This window comes from Papio anubis, chromosome 13 (assembly GCF_008728515.1).
Source record: "Papio anubis isolate 15944 chromosome 13, Panubis1.0, whole genome shotgun sequence".
NCBI classification, from domain to species: Eukaryota; Metazoa; Chordata; class Mammalia; order Primates; family Cercopithecidae; genus Papio; species Papio anubis.
The window spans coordinates 81,987,086-82,005,198 of record NC_044988.1 but is presented as its reverse complement, the minus strand read 5'-3'; the positions used below and the strand labels follow the sequence as shown (position 1 = coordinate 82,005,198).

General features: G+C 39.5%; 1 protein-coding gene across 2 annotated transcripts in view; it reads right to left on the bottom strand.

Annotated features, from left to right (window-relative positions):
• The window catches only part of LOC100999647 (uncharacterized protein KIAA1958), a 171,792-nt gene that overhangs the window by 8,079 nt on the left and 145,600 nt on the right, over window positions 1-18,113 (bottom strand). For both annotated transcript variants that reach the window (XM_003911355.4, XM_003911356.4), the window contains one exon: window positions 7,030-7,202. In XM_003911355.4, coding sequence (XP_003911404.1) covers window positions 7,030-7,202 — 173 coding nt within the window. The remainder of the gene's footprint in view (window positions 1-7,029; window positions 7,203-18,113) is intronic.

Sequence of the window (18,113 nt, the reverse complement as noted above, 5' to 3'; positions counted from 1 at the left end):
GTGAGCTGAGATCATGCCACTGCACTCCAGCCTGGGCAACAGAGCAAGACTCTGTCTCAAAAAAAAAAAAAAAAAAAGTAGAGTGAATCAATAAAAATAAATAAATTAATTAATGGACTAGAAAAGAAATAAATTGGGATAGATAAAAATGTAATCATTGAAAAGACTCAAAGTTGAAAAACTTCTAGCAGGTCTGACTTTATGAAGAGGGTGAGAAAGGAGGAAAGGAAGTATGTATATACCTAAACCTTATTAGGAATAAGAAAGACTATACAGAAGATAAAAGAGTAAAGAATATGAAAGAACATCACATACTTTATACATATTAATATGAAAATCTAGATAACCTGAACAATTGTCTAGCAAAATATAATGGGTTCAATAAAAGGTAAAGGATCTGAAGAGCCCCAAAGAGTGTGAAATGACTGTCAAAGATGTATATTGTTCCTAAAAGTATGCCTTTATGGAATCAGTTCAGCTTTTCTTTTTCATTTAAATAGTTTCAGAGCATAGAAAAAGACAGAAAGACTCTTCATTTTTTTCTAACCCAAATCTGACCAATATTACATTAAAACCCAAAGTATTTAAATATAAACTACCCCCAAGTAAAATTCAAGCAATTTTCATTTTGCATGTTATTAGGTTAAATAGAATGTGTGAACATTAGTATCACCCACATCGAGGGCATGGCTCTGATACACACAGGTTCCAGTTCATATAGTACCCCTCAAAACAAGGACTGCCTATGTAACCAGGTATTCCAGCTTTGAAAAGCATTTTTTTTTTTTTTTTTTTTTAAGACAGATTCTCACTCTGTTGCCCAGGTTGGAGTGGAGTGGCATAATCTCAGCTCACTGCAGCCTCACCTCCTGGGTTCAAGTGATTCTCATGCCTTAGCCTCCTGAGTAGTTGGGACTACAAGTGTGTGCCACCACACCCGGCTAATTTTTGTAGTTTTTAGTAGAGACGGGAGTTCACCATGTTGGCCAGGCTGGTCTCTAACTCTTGACCTCAAGCGATCTGCCTGCCTCGGCCTCCCAAAGTGCTGGGATTATAAGCTTGAGCCACTGGGCCTGCCTAAAATGAATTGTAAAGTTTTGTTTTCCTTTCCTTAGCCTCAGAATGTAGCCTTGAAATGTACCTTAAAACCCTTTGTTTCTCTCCTTTCCCACCAGACACTCCCTTACACCATGCACATTTATCTCATTATATACTTATTCAACTTACACTTATCTAACTGTGTGCTTACTTAGAAGTTCCAGGGCTAATCTGGAGACAAACCAGGCCTGGAGACCCAGTTGCAAAATTCCAGAGATTACCTCAAGGCCACTGGTCAACAACCCAGCTATTGTTGAGGTGAGGCCACCATACTCCAGGTGGACCACGACTCAAGATAGCCACTGGAACAAGACACGGAGACCTTGTGCCCAACAGCACTCCCGCATGCCTCCCGTTCCAAGTTCCTTTTTTATGCCCCTCTCTCCAGCCAAAGTTGAAAATGGTTTCTTTAAGGCACTAGCCTTGGCCATTTCCCCACTGCTAGCTCTGGAATAAAGTCACTTTTCTTTTACTGCATCTCATCTTTGTTACTGGCTTTGCAAGTGGTGAGCAGCTGTACCTGTGTTCGGTTACACCTGTATTATAAGTTAAACTTAGGACTGAATGGACTGATGACAATACATTCAATGCATTATGGGAAGACAGAATGAGGCATCGAACCTCTCCTGTGGGCATCATGGGAAGTGTTTGACTCCTGAAGTGAACACAAAATGATCCCATCCTAATAAATATTTTAATATAATTGACATTCACACATTAAAACAAAAAGTAATATGAACTTACACATACTTGAAAAGTATTTGAAAAAAATGTGACCTCCATTACAAATTTTTAAAAATTCAAATTCAAATTTAGATAGGAAGAAAAAGATCTTCTTACTATGATGAAGCGTAATTTACAGGCAAGAGCTAGAAAAACTGTATCCACAAGGAAAACATTCGAATCTTTCTTACAAAGTCAGGAACAGGAAGAGCTTACTCAATATCACTGTTATTATATAATACTGTTCCGGAGGTTCTAACCAACCAGATAACACAAGAGAAAGAAGTTATGTACACACACACATACATATGTATGTATATGGGAAAGGAAAAAGACAAAATATTGCTTTCTGATAATCTGGTTGTTGGTCAAGGAAACCCCAAGAGATTCAGCTGAAAAGCTATCAGAGTAGGTTAGTGGTACGCAACTATAAGAAAAACAGCTTTCTTATATACCAGCGATAACCAGTTAAAATAACTTGCCAGAAACCACTGTACTAAAACAAAGCTGGCTTTGGATTTTTATGTTGTCACTTGCAACTCCCTACTTGCAGGTGGTCAGCTCTCTTTATAGTAGTTGAGACTCCTTTGGTTGCAAGAGACAAACCAAACTGGAAGCCGAGGCAGAGAGGGATATCAGAACGAGTGGACTCCAACCAAGGCCGCCAGGATTCTCATCTTTCATCTCTGCTGCTTTGTGCGGAGTGGCTTTTTTCACATAGCTGCAAGCACAGCCACCTAGCACTCCCCCAAATTTCCATCTTAAAGTTTCAGGTTTAGCAAGAGACCAACTCTCATTTTCAGGAGCAAAACACCAAAAAGAAGGATTCTGATTGGATCTAATCCAAATAACTTGCCAAAAGGTAGTTCATTCTATTCATTCTCCTAATGTGATGGCTTCTGCAATAACCATGTGGATTATAGGAGAGGAATGGTTCCTGAATAAGGGGTGCTGAGTAGAAAATCTTATTTTTTATGTTAGCCCTTTCAACAAAAAACAAAAAGCAAATCTTTGATAGTTTCCTGTGCCCTTGGGATAAATTCCAAACTGTTTACTTTGTATGCAAGTCTTCACAATCTGCTTCTGACAGTATGAGAAGACATCTACAATTCCCCTCCGTGTACACACACCCTTTGGCAACCAGACTTTGCTGCTTCTCCAATCAAGTAGAATCCATTTTCCCACCCCTTGAATCTGGGCTAGCCACGTGACTTATTTTCACCACGTGACTTATTCCGCAGAATATGGCAGAAGTGACAATGCGTGATTTCCAAGCCTTCAAGGAATGTGTGAATTCCCAGGCTTCAAGGGGTTCTGCTTTTGCTGCTTTTGTCTTTTTTTTTTTTTTTTTTTTTTATAAAAACAGGGTCCCCCCTTTTCCCCCAGGCGGGGGTGCAGTGGTGTGATCATGGCTCACTGCAGCATCCACCTCCTGGGTTCAAGCGATTCTCCTGCCTCAACCTCCTGAGTAGCTGGGATTACAGGTGCACAACACCATGCCTGGCTAATTTTTATATTTTTAGTAGAGACGGGGCTTCACCACGTTGGCTAGGCTGGTCTTAACTCCTGACCTCAAGTGATTGGCCCACCTTGGCCTCCCAAAGTGCTGGGATTACAGGTGTGACCGCGCCTGGCCTGCTTCTGTCTATAGGTTCTTACTGGTTTAGTGCATGGTGTTGCCCTGTGAGGAGGCCCAGTTAGACTGTGGGAATATGGGGACAAATTGTTCCCATCTAACATCCAAATGACTGCACCCATATGAGTACCCCAAGTGAGACCAGTAGGGGAGGTACTCAGCTGAGCTCAGCACAAAATGCTAACTCACTCATCAAATCATGAACAAATAAAATGGCTGTTGCTTTAGGTCCCTATATTTTTGGGTGGTTTGTTATGGAGCGGTAGATGACCAGTACACACCCTATTTCTGTAACCTGAACTTCTGTACCCTTTGTACTCTATTTTCCAGCTTCATCAAGCTTTTTGCCGTAACTAGAAACCATAAGGCCTTTTCATGCTACTTCCTCTGCCGAGAATGCTTTTTTCTACTAACTGTCTCTATTTGGAAAATCTCTATTCATTCTTCCAGAATTAGCTCAAATTTGACTTTCTACATAACTTAAGCAAAGTTATTCTCTCATATGGGATCCCATGGCACTTAAATTTTTGTTATGGTCCTTTCCATGTTGTACATTCTCTTATCTAGTTTATGTCTCTCTCTTGAAGTGGACTGAAAGCTCCTTGAAGACAAGAACTATGTTTCATTTATGACTGGGTCTTTAACACATACCAGAAGTCCCAAAATATGTGATTGGCACTGTATAACCATGGGTTAGGCGGGGACAGTGGCTCATGCCTATAATCCCAGCACTTTGGGAGACTCAGGTAGGCGGGTTGCTTGAGCTGAGTTTGAGACCAGCCTGGGCAACATGGTGAAACCTTGTCTCTACAAAAAATACAAAAATTAGCCAGGCATGGTGGTGCATATCTGTAGTCCCAGCTACTCTCAGAAGGCTGAGGAAGGTGGATTACTTGAACCCCGGAGGTAGAGGTTGTAGTGAGCCAAGATCACACCACCGCACTCCTGCCTGGGTGACAGAGTGAGACCGTCTCAAAACAAAACAAATGCGTTAAACCAATGAATTAACCTAGTGTCAGGAGAACCAAGCTGACTTAAGATACAGAACATTTTTCTTAATTTCCACAGAATACCACAAGTTTCAAAGTAAAATCAGAGCCAAAGCAATTCCTCGAGAAATGTCAAGTCACAACACTTACATTGTTTGTACACAAAAAACAGTTCATTCTGGCCCGTGGTGTTTGCCTCCTTAGTTTTCTCTGACTCAGTTTTAGTGGGTGATTATTCTCCCAGGTTACTAAGGTCTTCAATTGATTATAAAAACATTGCAAGAAACCATTTTCCTTTAGTAACCATTCTGAATTGATTCACCATGTCAAGACTCACTATGGATGATAAAATTGGCTTCCTTGATGTAAAAATGACTAAAGAGAAGTCAGAGACTGGTCATGGGGCTGATGACACCAAGTGGGAAAGAATAAAATAAAAAAAAAAACTGGGCTGGGGATGGAGGCTCATGGCTGTAATCCCAGCACTTTAGGAGGCCAAGGCAGGTGGATCGCTTGAGCCCAGGAGTTTGAAATCAGCCTGGGCAACACAGTGAGACCTTGTCTCTAAAAAAATTTAAAAATTAGCCAGGCATGGTGTTGCACGCCTGTTGTCTCAGCTACTCAGGAGGCTGAGGTGGGAGAATCACGAGCATATTTTTTTATTTCTTCAAGTTCTTTTTGTTTCACATTCATTGATTTTAGACTTTCCTTGATAAGCATTTAAAGCTAAAATTTTTTTCTCTATAGATATTTTAGCTACAACTCACAAATTCTGATAAGTGGTGATTTAATTTTTATTCAGTTCAAGACATTTTATAACTTCCTTTGTGATTTCTTCTTGGTCCTTTGGTTATTAGTAATATGCTAACTTCCAAGTACTGGGAACAGTCTAGTTAGATCTGTAATTAATTTATAATTTAATTTGGCTAGGCGCAGTGGCTCACACCTGTAATCCCAGCACAAATATAATTGCTCTGACTCTTCAAAAAACCTGAGCACCTACGTTTTGGATGTTTCCCTTATAAGAGTATTATCATATGACTCTGCCAGGAGCCAGGGTATGCTACCTACCTAGAACCGCTTTAGGACGCTTTCAGGTACTCTTTTTCATCAAGGATTCATCAGCTCATCTTCCCTTTTTTAATAATGTTATCAACATATGCTCTCAGAGAGGACCCTGCCTTTCATATGTGCTTACTGGTCACTGCTTCTGTTGCACTTTTTTTTTTTTTGGTCCCATGGATGCTGCCTGGTCTGCATGTACAGTAGAAAGGCCCCTCACACTATGTAGTGTACCATGGTGCCAGAAGTAGAAAGCAGGGTTTCCTGCCCCATTTCATCTGTTGTTCATTCCCTAAGCACATCACTCAAACCTGGAGATCTCACTTGCTCTTGGGCTTCAACTATGACATCCATTTGCAAGACTTTTCAATGTCTACTTCCAGCTTTAACAGTTCCACCATGTTTTAAGTTCCACATTCCTAACTCTTTGTTGACCATTTCCATCTGCACATCTGATTTAGACTCAATGCAGTCAAATCAAAATACAGTACCTTTATGTTCTATCTCCACATGTCCAAGATTTTCTCCTACGATTTACAAACCTCAGGCATTTCAAGTTGGATGAGTTTTTCGGTTTTCTTGTTTGTTTTTTAGAGGCAGGGTCTTGCTATGTTGCCCAGGCTGGAGTACAGTAGCTATTTACAGTCATGGTCATAGCACACTGTAGCCCTGAACTCCTAGGCTCATGCAATCCTCCTGCCTTAGCCTCCTAAGTAACTGGAACTGTTACAGGTGTGTGCCAGTACCCCTGGCTTTCAAGTTGGAAGAGATTTAAGAGCTCATTTTACAAATGGGGAAATGGAGGACCAAGGACATTAATTAACTTTTTGCTCATCACTTCCAATTATTTCCCTAAAATACCACTTTCATTATGTTTCTTCTCTCTCAAACAACTTCAGTGGTTTCCCTTTTGTCTAATCCTTAGGATGCTTGCAGATTTTCTGGTCAGAGTGTTTTCCCTACTACAATAGTCCCTGTCTCTGCCCCTGCAATAATCCTTTCAAATGAAGTCTCTCCTTAGCAAAACCAAAACAAGATATTTCAGTGATTTTCCAGTGTTCACAAGATTTTAGCCTGGCACTTAAGGGTTATCAGAATCTGGTTTTATTGTCCATGATACCAAGATATGAGGCTTCTGCTGTAGGCAAGTGAGTCTGTCTCCCCAAATTTGATTCTTCCTCACATCCCTCAGCCTAGAAGGCTCCTGTCCTCATCTAATTCTACTGAAATCCTACCTTTCCTCAAAAAAAAAAAAAAAACTTAAATATCAATTATCTCTCCAGTTTTACCAAACTGAAATTAATTTACCCACCTGAACTTTTCAGGCATTTCCAATCTATAAATTCATGAAACGCTTGTTACATTCTGCTTTGTGTGCGGAGTTTTTCTATTTTATGTTCTTCCAAAGTTTCCCAAGGCAGAAAGCCACCGTTCTGTGTTCCCTACAATGCTTAGCACAGTGCCGGGCATTTGGAAGCTCAGTGAAGTTGGCTGAAAGAAGTAAACTCAAGAGTCCCTTACCTTGGTGATGTCTGTGTGGTCTTTGAGCCCGTTGGTCATGCACCAATATCGCCACACATTCAAGGCGTACCGCGTGGCTTTGGTAGTATTTGGGCTTACTGCACTGGTACACAGATCATTCAAGTCATCATTAATATTAAATACAGGAAATTTGTTGAGCTTAGTGGAATAAGCTAGAAATAAAAACAATAAAAGCATTAAAATAATTTGCCATTCCCTTCTTTAGAGAATTATACTTGGGATGCTAAAAAACAGAAAACTCTAAAAGACAACACCTTAAAACATGAAATGTCTATGAAAGTATATGTATATGTATATCTATATCTATATATTAGAATAAGTAGGAAAAATACTTATAGCATGGAATCAATGCAGTAAGCTTGCATTTAATCCCAACTATTTTACCATATATACTAGCTTATGTACTAACGCAGGCATTCCAATAATAGAAGTATAAAAATAAATGCTGAAAATCAAACACTGTTCTATCTAAAATTTTCACTGAAAAAAAAATAGCATTTCTATTCACAACAACAATCAAAAGAAAAGGAAGAAAGAGAAAGCAAATAAAAAAGTAGATACCCTCGCACATGAAGACCTATCATTTATTTGTAATTTACATTTTCAAATGTCTTGTGTGCCATCCTGGGCCGCCTTGAAGTAAATGGTGTTAGCTCTTTTTTTTGAGACGAAGTTTCGTTCTTATCGCCCAGGCTGGAGTGCAATGGCAGGATCTCAGCTCACTGCAACCTCCGCCACCTGGGTTCATGTGATTCTCCTGCCTCAGCCTCCCGAGTAGCTGGGATTATAGGCACCTGCCATCACGTCTGGCTAATTTTTTATATTTTTAGTTTCACCATGTTGGCCAGGCTGGTCTCAAGCTCCTGCCCTCAGGTGATCCACCTGCCTCGGCCTCCCAAAGTGCTAGGATAACAGGCATGAGCCACTGCGCCTGGCTCTGTGTTAGCTTTTTTTTTAAGTTTTGTTCACAAAATTGATAGAGGGGTTTAAATCCTGATTCCACAACCCATCAACTAGCTTTGAATCAGAAGGGAAGGTCAAGTGAGAGAAAAATGATAGGAAGAAGGGAGGAATATTTCAGAGGGGCTCATATCTTCTCAGAGGAGACGGAACATAGTTTAACTTGCCATAATTACTTCAGATAAAGACAGGTCTCAACATGTCCACTTTAAGTGTTGGTTGCCAAAGGGATAACTAGCTCATAACCCTTAGCTGGCTTTTCTTAAGACCCTGTGATCTGCTAAAACCAGGCTTAATCTGTTCAAATTGTAAGTCAAGGTAGAGCATCTCAAAGTAAAAATACTTCATCTAACAGTTCTCACCCTCTCTGGACTATTGATGAATGTATTCAAACAAGGCGCTAACTGGCTAGGGCTGTGGGAAACAGCAAAATGAAAAGTTAATGCAATGACCAAGGTGAACTGCAAATTGGGTTCATTTTACCTCCCTCACTTCACCTTTCACTGCTCCCTCTGAGCATCTCCTCTATATCAAACTACCAGGCCTGCTGTCCCCAGGATCCATCCATCTGCACTAGGAAACCCACACTACACCTTCCCCATGCACTGCTTGAGCAATCTTCACATGGTTTTTGTTTTGTTTTGTTTTGTTTTTGAGATGGAGTCTCGCTCTGTTGCCTAGACTGGAGTGCAGTGGCATGATCTTGGCTCACTGCAACCTCCGCCTCCCAGGTTCATGCGATTCTCCTGCCTCAGCCTCCCAAGTAGCTGCAACTCCAGGTACCCACCACTACACCTGGCTAATTTTTGTATTTTTAGTAGAGACGGGTTTTTGTCATGTTGGCCAGGCTGGTCTCGAACTCCTGACCTCAGGTGATCCACCCACCTCCGCCTCCCAAAGTGCTGGGATTACAGGCGTGAGCCACCACGCCTGGCCTTCACATGGTCTTTGTGCCAATCAAAATACTGTCTTTTTTTTTCAATTCGAAATCCACTTTTACACAACCTTTCCTCACACTCACCCAACTCCCTTATCCTCTTCTTCAGTTTATGCCTCACATTTGCTTTACTATTTTTTAGGAGTGTGTTCTCACTGTGTCCAGAAGGTCTCTTCAATTGGTTTGCATGCCCCTTAAGACTATGTCTTTGCTCTTTCAATCTCGATCCTGCCAAGAACTGTTGAATGCACTCTGCTTTAATAAATATTTACAGCAAGAGAGGAAGAAAAAATGCTGGAAACTATCTGAAGAAACTGTGTCATGAAGTAGACTCCTCTCACCACCCCATCAACCTGGATAACTCCTATTACTTGTGGGACTTGCTTGATATTAATAAAAGGACTCTTGTATAAAGTTTATTATTGTTATACTTAGCACTAATTGAATGCCTACTATATGCCAAGAGGTTTTACATAAATTGTCTATAATCCATAAGCAAGTCCTTTGTTATTCCTGTTTTCGAGGTAAGGAAACTCAGCCTCATACCTGTAACTTCATACATTCACTCATCCAATATTTACCACGGTACCCTCTCTGTGCCAGGCACTGGGCTGTTTAAGTTATGAAGTTAGTAAGTGGAAGAGCCAGGATTTGAACCTGGGTCTCTGACTCCATGTTAGAGTTACTACGGTGAAGGAATCAGTTACTATAAGGATAAAATTCTCAGTAAAGAATGCAATTTAGATATTAGCTTGTGCTTATGAAAAAATACCTTGGTTCCCCAAATGTATTCAGATGAACCTTCAATAAGAATAACTAAGTCTGCTTTGTTTAGATGACCACTATTGTTTCAAACACGATTAATTATTAAATAGCTGAATAATTTCTTTTTAAAAATTTTCTTAAAATCACAGGACAGAGACTATACATCGAAAATGGAAACCTAAATCCCAGAACACAGTGAAACAAATAAAGAATACTTGTCTGCTTACATAATGGGACAGAAATTATGTGAAAATGATTAAACGACGACATATATGGTTCGTTCATGATTATATTTATGGATTAAATTTCATTTACTTAATAAACTGCTTTCAAAATTTTGGAGGTAGGAGTTGTGTTATGCTGCTGAGGATATTTTTAAAAGACTATATTGGTGAAGAAACAAACAAAGGTAATAACTTATAACCTCATACAGGAAAAAGAGCAGACTACTGAAGGAAGATGTGAATGATTTTTTCCACCAGAGGACAGGACAAACCCCAAGTGCAAGATGAGGAGGAGCTGGGTGTGAGAGAGAGAAGGGACTGTGAGGTCGTGGTAGTGTAGACTGCGGATGCCCTTACATCATCTACCATCAGCACAAGTGCTGGCAAGTACGGCTGTGTGAAGTGAGGGATGTTTGCTGTGGAAGTCACCCGGAGGGCCAGAGGGAGGAAACGGGGCACTGCCTCAGGTAACTCTGGGCAGTCCCATTGGACACGGACAAGGGAAAAAGCAAAGCAGCTCAGGGCGCGGTGGCTCAAGCCTGTAATCCCAGCACTTTGGGAGGCCGAGACGGGCCGATCACGAGGTCAGGAGATCGAGACCATCCTGGCTAACACGGTGAAACCCCGTCTCTACTGAAAATACGAAAAACTAGCCGGGCGAGGTGGCGGGCGCCTGTAGTCTCAGCTACTCGGGAGGCTGAGGCAGGAGAATGGCGTAAACCCGGGAGGCGGAGCTTGCAGTGAGCTGCGATCCGGTCACTGCACTGCAGCCTGGGCGACAGAGCGAGACTCCGTCTCAAAACAACAACAACAACAACAACAACAACAACAACAACAACAACAACAAAAGAATTCCCTGAACGCCGCCATCTCTCAGGTAACACCTTCCTCGTGTCTATCACTGGGACAGTTCCAGTTTCCCAGCTTGTTGTCAGCTCAGGTGCCCCGAAGGGAAGCCTATCCATGACCATTTCTTCAGCCACTCTCATAGCTGCTTGAAGTCCACTTGCAGAACCCTGTGCTCAACCACAGCCTGCAGAAATGAGCTCCATCCAGGTGTTATCAGACAGGAGCCTTTAGCAATAGCTAAGGAAATCCCTATCAATTACCATTAATGATCAATCTAGACCTGAATTCTAAAATGTGAGTACATAAGCATCACTTGGCAATGGGGAAAACCAGTAGTGTGACAGTCACCAAGCTATGCAAGCAGAGAAGCTAATTCCGCATTCCCTACTCATCCCCCTGAAAGGAGAGTTAATCCGGAAAACCCAAAGACAAAAAATTAGACATTACAAATATATCATTAGCGATTTGAGAGGATAACATCCTTAAAATAAGAAGAGTCTTTACTGGAAAAGGAAAAATAGGAAAACAAGAAAGATCCTGGAAATTTAAGATGATTGAAAAAATATATTTTAAAAACAACGGATGAGCTGAGTACTAGAATGAACACGGCTAGAGGCAAATTCGTGATCTAGAAGGACTCTTCCCTACAGGGCAGGCAAAAACATTAAAAGATACAAGGGTGAAGTTAAGAGATATAAAAGACAGATCCTGGAGACTGAATATCTATCTTAAGAATTCAAAGGAAAAACTTACAAGGATGAAAGAAATAATATAAGGAAAGTTCCATTAATCAAAGAAAGATCTGAAACTTTAGGATATTAAGGTTCATGAACTGTCAAATAGAAATACTGAAAGAAGACATACATGTAAACATATCTTGGTGAAACTTCCAAAGTCTAAGAACAAGGAAAAAATTCTACAATCTTTTCTGGTAGGCAGAAAAAAAGAAAAAAGCCACCAAGAGGCACTACAGCTGTCAACATAGTGAGAAGAATCAGATTTCTCACCTATAACACCAAAGGGTTAAAAAAAAAAAAAAAAAAGACATAGTCTCCTCAGAGTTGTGAGGGAAAAAGACTGTAAATGAAGAAATGTATTACCCACCCAAAGCAGCATTCAAATGCTAGCGCAAAATAAAGATATTTTCAATCATAAAAGAAGCAGCATCCAAGCACCCCCCATCTTTAAAAAAATTAGTTACAGATAACTGCCAGCAAAATGAAAAATGGAAAGAACAAAGGGGAAAACAATAGGGCATAAGACATAACGAGGAGCAAACATTTATTTTTAACATTCAGTAATGTGGCAATAAAGCTGAATACAATTGTTAAGAAAGGACTGTATACTGTATGTAAAATATATCTCATTGAAGTTTTTTGTTTTTTAAAGAATTGTGAAATACATGAAGCATAATGGAATACAATCTTGAACCAAAAATCCAACACCTGCAATCTATCTAGCAAAAGTTAGAGCAGGTTAACAAAAGAAATAAAGAACCACGAAAGAAAGCATGATGTATAGGAAACTTAAAATCATGCACGTGGAGGGCTTCCACTTTAGGACTATGATGAAGTCGCTGGTATTATACTCTTCCTCCTGCTGAGAATCAACCTCGATAAAATCCACTGGAACACAACCAAACGAACCAGAACTCAAGAAACAAAAATCCCAGAAATTAGGGAAATGCATAGAGGTGATTCCTGCTCTGGTCACCATGTTTTTCTCTTAAGGCATTTGTGGAGCTGCAGTGCAGGACACAGAACCCACACAGAAAGCAGCAGCCTGAAGTCTACAGCAATCTCAGTGGAACAGGTACATGAATATTCAAGTACAGGGCTACCAAGCAGCCAGCCAACACTTGAGAGACTGAGATCCTGGAGGAAGGAAACCACAGAAAAATGAGTCAATACTCTGCATATAATTTTCCTTCCAGAAATTGCTGATCCTAAGCCACATATGGGGAAATGATACAGAGAAGCCAAGCAGAAAGAAATCACCAAGAGGCAATTGTATGGCACTGAGGAGTCAAAAATAGTAATTCAGGTGGGGGCCTTCCAAAGAGGAAAGACGCCTTGGACAATCCCACTTTCATTTGAAATCCAGGAAGGGCTTGACTGTAAGAGTTACAGAAACTGGAAATAGATCAGTCTTGACTGCATTAAAGTGATCCACCCACCTTACATGCTGCCTAACAGAAATTTAAATCTTTTCTTGAGGAAGATAACATCTTCAAAAGTTTTCATACACAGTGGTCAGCATTCAATAACAAGTTAACAGGCACACCATAAAACAAGACCAAATGAATGAAAACTAAGAGAAAGATCAGGCAATACAAATAGGCCTACAGATAACATGGATTATTTAAGTTCTCTGACACAAACTTACAAATAATTTGAATATGTTAAAGAAAATAATGAAAAGACAGAGAATTTTACTAGGTCACTGGAATCTATTAACAAAATAGAAATTCCAGAATTCTTTCCTTTTTCTATTCTTGTTCCTCTTCTTCCCTTTTCTTCCTGAACTATGCACTTTGAAAGCTGCTGGTAGGGCAGGATGAGGTAGACATTTATACCACAGTATGTATATATTGAAGGAGATGCAATGGCCTCTAGTAAGGGCATGGAGGGCATCTGCATAGGAGAATTGCCTAGTGAGGTATGTTGGAACTTCACTAGGGTGAGAAATATCTTACGTTATGGAGGCAATGTGGCAATCTGGCAAGCAGTTACAGGGCTTGAGTCAAGAGAAAAAAGTATCCACGGAGGAGCAGCCTGGTATGTGGTGCCATAATCTGAGCAGGTTAAGAAGGGCATCCATGCAGCAGGGGGAGGTGTGAGGAGAGGTCCTGTGTGAAGTCAGGGCCTGACTGGGGTGAGTAGGCCTTCCATGCATGGGGGTGACCTGGTATGAGGTGTCATAGCCTAAGCAGCATGAAGAAGGTTTCCATGTAGGAGGGTGTCCTAGGATGAAATGTTAAAGCTTGAATGGAATGAGGAAGGTGTCTCTGGTTGGGAGGATGGCCCAGTGCAGGGCGTTATAGGTTTAGCAGATAAGAATGGCATCTGTGTGTATGTGGGTGGCAGAGCACAGTTGGGTGCTGGACTCTGAGTAGGCAAGGAAAGTCGAAGACTGAGGAACAGGATATAACTAAATGCAATACATGATTCTGATTAGATCCTTTTCCAATAAAAGACACTGTTAGGGCAACTGGCAAAACTTCAACAGGAATAGATGTTTAGAGGGAAAGAATGCATCAGGGTTAATTTCCTAATTTTGATGATTATATTATGGTTATGCAGGAAAATGTCCTTATTTGTAGAAAAATCACAGGAAATCACTTGCAGGTGATGCTACATCAGGCTGGCAACTTAACTTCAAAATTGGTTGAGAAAAAAATGTTCTCTGTAATACACTTGCAACTTTTTGGAGTTTAAGATTGTTTCAAACTTTAAAAATTATTAAAAAGGCAATAATGAATTGATAATTCAATAGATGGGTAACAAGCAGGTGTAACACATATAACAGATGATTTGTGAACTGAAAGGTCAATAGAAAACAAATTGAAGCAAAGAGAGAAAAGAATATAGAAAACATAAAAAAGAATATAGAGAAAATAGCAAAATAGACATATGGGACATAGTGAAATGTCTAATATATTTGTAATTAAGAGTCCCAGAAAGAAGAGAGAATGGGGAAGAAGTAGCATTTAAAAAATATTGGGTGAGAATTTTCCAAAATAAAATACCTCAGTCTACAGATTCCAGAAGCTTTCCTAACCAAGCAAAATAAATACAAGGAAAATTAAATGTAGGCACATAGAATAACAATGCTGACAACCTAAGTCAAAGAGAAAATTTTCTTTTTCTTTTCTTTATTTTTTAGAGACAGGGTCTCACTCTGTCACCCAGGCTGGAGTGCAGTGGTGCTATCACAACTCATTGCAGCCTCGTGCTCCTGGGTCCAAGAGATCTTCCTGCCTCAGCTTCCTGAGTAGCCAGGACTACCAGCATGCACCACAATACCTGGCTAATTTTTGAATTTTTTGTAGTGACAGGGGTTTCACTATGTTGCCCAGGGAGGTCTCAATTTCTGCTTCAACCGATCTGCCTACCTCAGCCTACCAAAATGCTGATATTATAGGTGTGAGCCACTGTGCCCAGCCTTTTTTATTTTTCTTTTTCAACTTCCCACATAACACCACATTAAGAGAAAATTTTATTGTTTATTTTTTTGAGATGAAGTCTCTCTCTGTTGCCCAGGTTGGAGTGCAGTGGCATGATCTCTGCTTACTGCAACCTCTGCCTCCCAGGTTCAAGCGATTCTCCTGCCTCAGCCTCCCAAGTAGCAGGGATTACAGGCACGCAGCACCATGCCTGGCTAATTTTTGTATTTTTATCAGAGACGAAGTTTCGCCATGTTGACCAGGCTGGTATTGAGCTCCTGACCTCAGGTGATTCACCCACCTTGGCCTCCCAAAGTGCTGAGATTACAGGCGTGCGCCACTGCACCTAGCCCAGCATAAGAGAAAGTTTAACAAGAAACTGGAAAGAAAGGACAAATTACCTTATACAGCACAACATCAGACTGACTGATTTTTCAACCGAAATGATGGAAGTCAGAAAACAGATGATCTCTTTAGTATGCTAAAATAAAATTACTACAAGTCTAAAATTTATACTAAGCAAAGTATCCTTCAAAAATAAAGGTAAGGCCAAGTGCAGTGGCTCATGCCTGTAATCCCAGCACTTTGGGAGGCTGAGGTGGGCAGATCCCAAGGTTTGGAGTTTGAGACCAGCCTGGCCAACATGATGAAACCCCATCTCTATTAAAAATACAAAAATTAGCCAGGCGTGATCACGGGCACCTGTAATCCCAGTTACTCAGGAGGCTGAGGCAGGAGAATCACTTGAAACCGGAGGAGGTTGCAGTGAGCTGAGATCACACCACTGCACTCCAGCCTGGGCAAAAGAGTGAGAGTCCGTCTCAAAAAATAAAATAAAATAAAAAAAAGTAAAATGCAGCTGCAGTCACACAAAATAATGAGCAAATTCATTGTTAGCAGTCAAGTGCTAAAAAATAAAGGCAGATGTTCAGGCAAAAGGAAAAAAGATGGCAGCAAGTTAATGGACAAAAGAACTGAAGAATACTGGAAAGTGTGAACACATATGTAGGTGACTCTCAATGAATAAGCTGTTTAAAACAATACTGTTGATGTCTTGTGGGGTTTTCAATATATACAGAATTAATATTATAATAACATAAATGAGCGTAACTAAAGCTAGTTTTGAAAAGTTCTTGCATTGTCCAAAAAATGATGAAAATGCAAAATTAAAGCAGACCTTAATAATGCAAGAGCACATGTTTACATCTGTATGGTAACACTGTAAGAATAATAGAAGAATGTATAACTTATAGGTTGACAGAGGAGGAAAATGGGATAAAAAAAGACTTGCTTAATCAAAAACAAGGCATAAAGAATACATGGAACCAAAAAATGTAAGATGATAGATCTAAACATAAATATATCCATTATTATAGATATTCCAATTAAAAGATAAATGTTTTCAGGCTGGGCAAAGGAACAATATTCAGCTATCTTCTCCTGGGGGAAAAATATAAGAACCTTACACATAAGAACAAATAGAACATAAAGATTCAAAGCAAAAGGATGAAAAAAGTTATACCATAGGAACAATAAGCAAATGAAAGCTGGTATACCTATATACTAACAGACAGACAAAACAGACTAAGACAAGAAGTATTACTAGAAATAAAGAGGGAGGTTTTAAAATTCAGCAGGAAGGTATATATAACAATCCTAGATTTTTGTATGGATCTGGTAACAACGCCTTAAAATACAGAAAGCAAAAACTGAAAGAATTAAAGATAAATAGGCAAATCTATGATTAAGAGATTTTAACATATCTTTTCCCACAACTGACAAAACAGGGAGCAAAAAAATAGTATAGATATACATGTGAACAATGCAAATATCAAACTGAACTTAATTGATACATGAAGAACACAACTGCAGAATACACATTTCTTCAAGCGTGCATGTCACCTTTATCAACATAGAAATGCTGGGACATAAAGCAAGTCTCAATATTTCAAAGGATTAAATAATTCAGAATATGATTTCTAATATAAGTAGAATAAAATGGAAATCAATTACAAGAAGATAATTTGACAAGCAATTCTATACTTCTAAATAATAAGTATATTATTTAATATAATATAAAAATATATGTATAGTATATATGTAACAATTCTTTCTGGTAAAAGAAAAAAAATCAATGAGAATTAGAAAATATTTCCAACTGAATGATAATGACAATACATGTCAAAGTTGTGGGATGCAGTTATTGCCTAAAGAGAAAATAATAGCATTTAGTGCACAGACTACAAAAGAAGAAAAGCTGAGTATCAACTGTACCAAGAAATTTATAAGAACAATAAATCTATCCAAAAAAGTAGAAGGAAACACTACAATTAAGAACGTAAATCAATAAAATGAGAAATAAATGTATAATAAAAACTAATTAAGAGATGGATTTGAAAAGACTATTAAACTAGCAAGAAAAACAGAGAAGGCACAAATTATTGCACCAGAAATGAAGAACATGTTAATTATCACTATAGATCCTACAAATAGTAAAAAGACAGTAAAAAGATACTATGAATAACTTGACGTCAATCAATTTGAAAATTGGGATAAAATGGACAAATGTCTAGAAAAGCCACAATTCACCAAAACCGAGTAAGAAACAAAGTTTGAATAGTCTTATGCTACCCATTAAAGAAACGAAGGCCAGACGCGGTGGCTCACGCCTGTAATCCCAACAGTTTGGGAGGCCAAGGTGGGCGGATCACTTGAGCTCAGGAGTTTGAGACCAGTGTGGGTGACATGGCAAAACTCCATCTCTACAAAACATTAAAAAAAAATTAGGCAGGTGTGGTGGCATGCGCCTCTGGTCTCAGCTATTTGGGAGGTTGAGGTGACAGGATGGCTTGAGCCAGGGAGGCAGAGGTTGTAGTGAACTGAGACTGCACCACTGCACTTTAGTCTTGGTGACAAAGCCAGACACTGTCTCAAAAAACAACAACAACAACAAAAATACACACACACACACACACACACACACACACACACACAAGAACCAAAATAAAACTTCAGGTTCATATGGGTTTCACCAGTAAATACTTTCAACTGCCAAACTCTGCTAGTGAACAAAAAAAGAGGGAACACTCACTTCTTTTATAGGACTGCATAACTTTTCTATAAAAATAAGCAAAGAACAATACAATAAAAGAAAATTATAGGC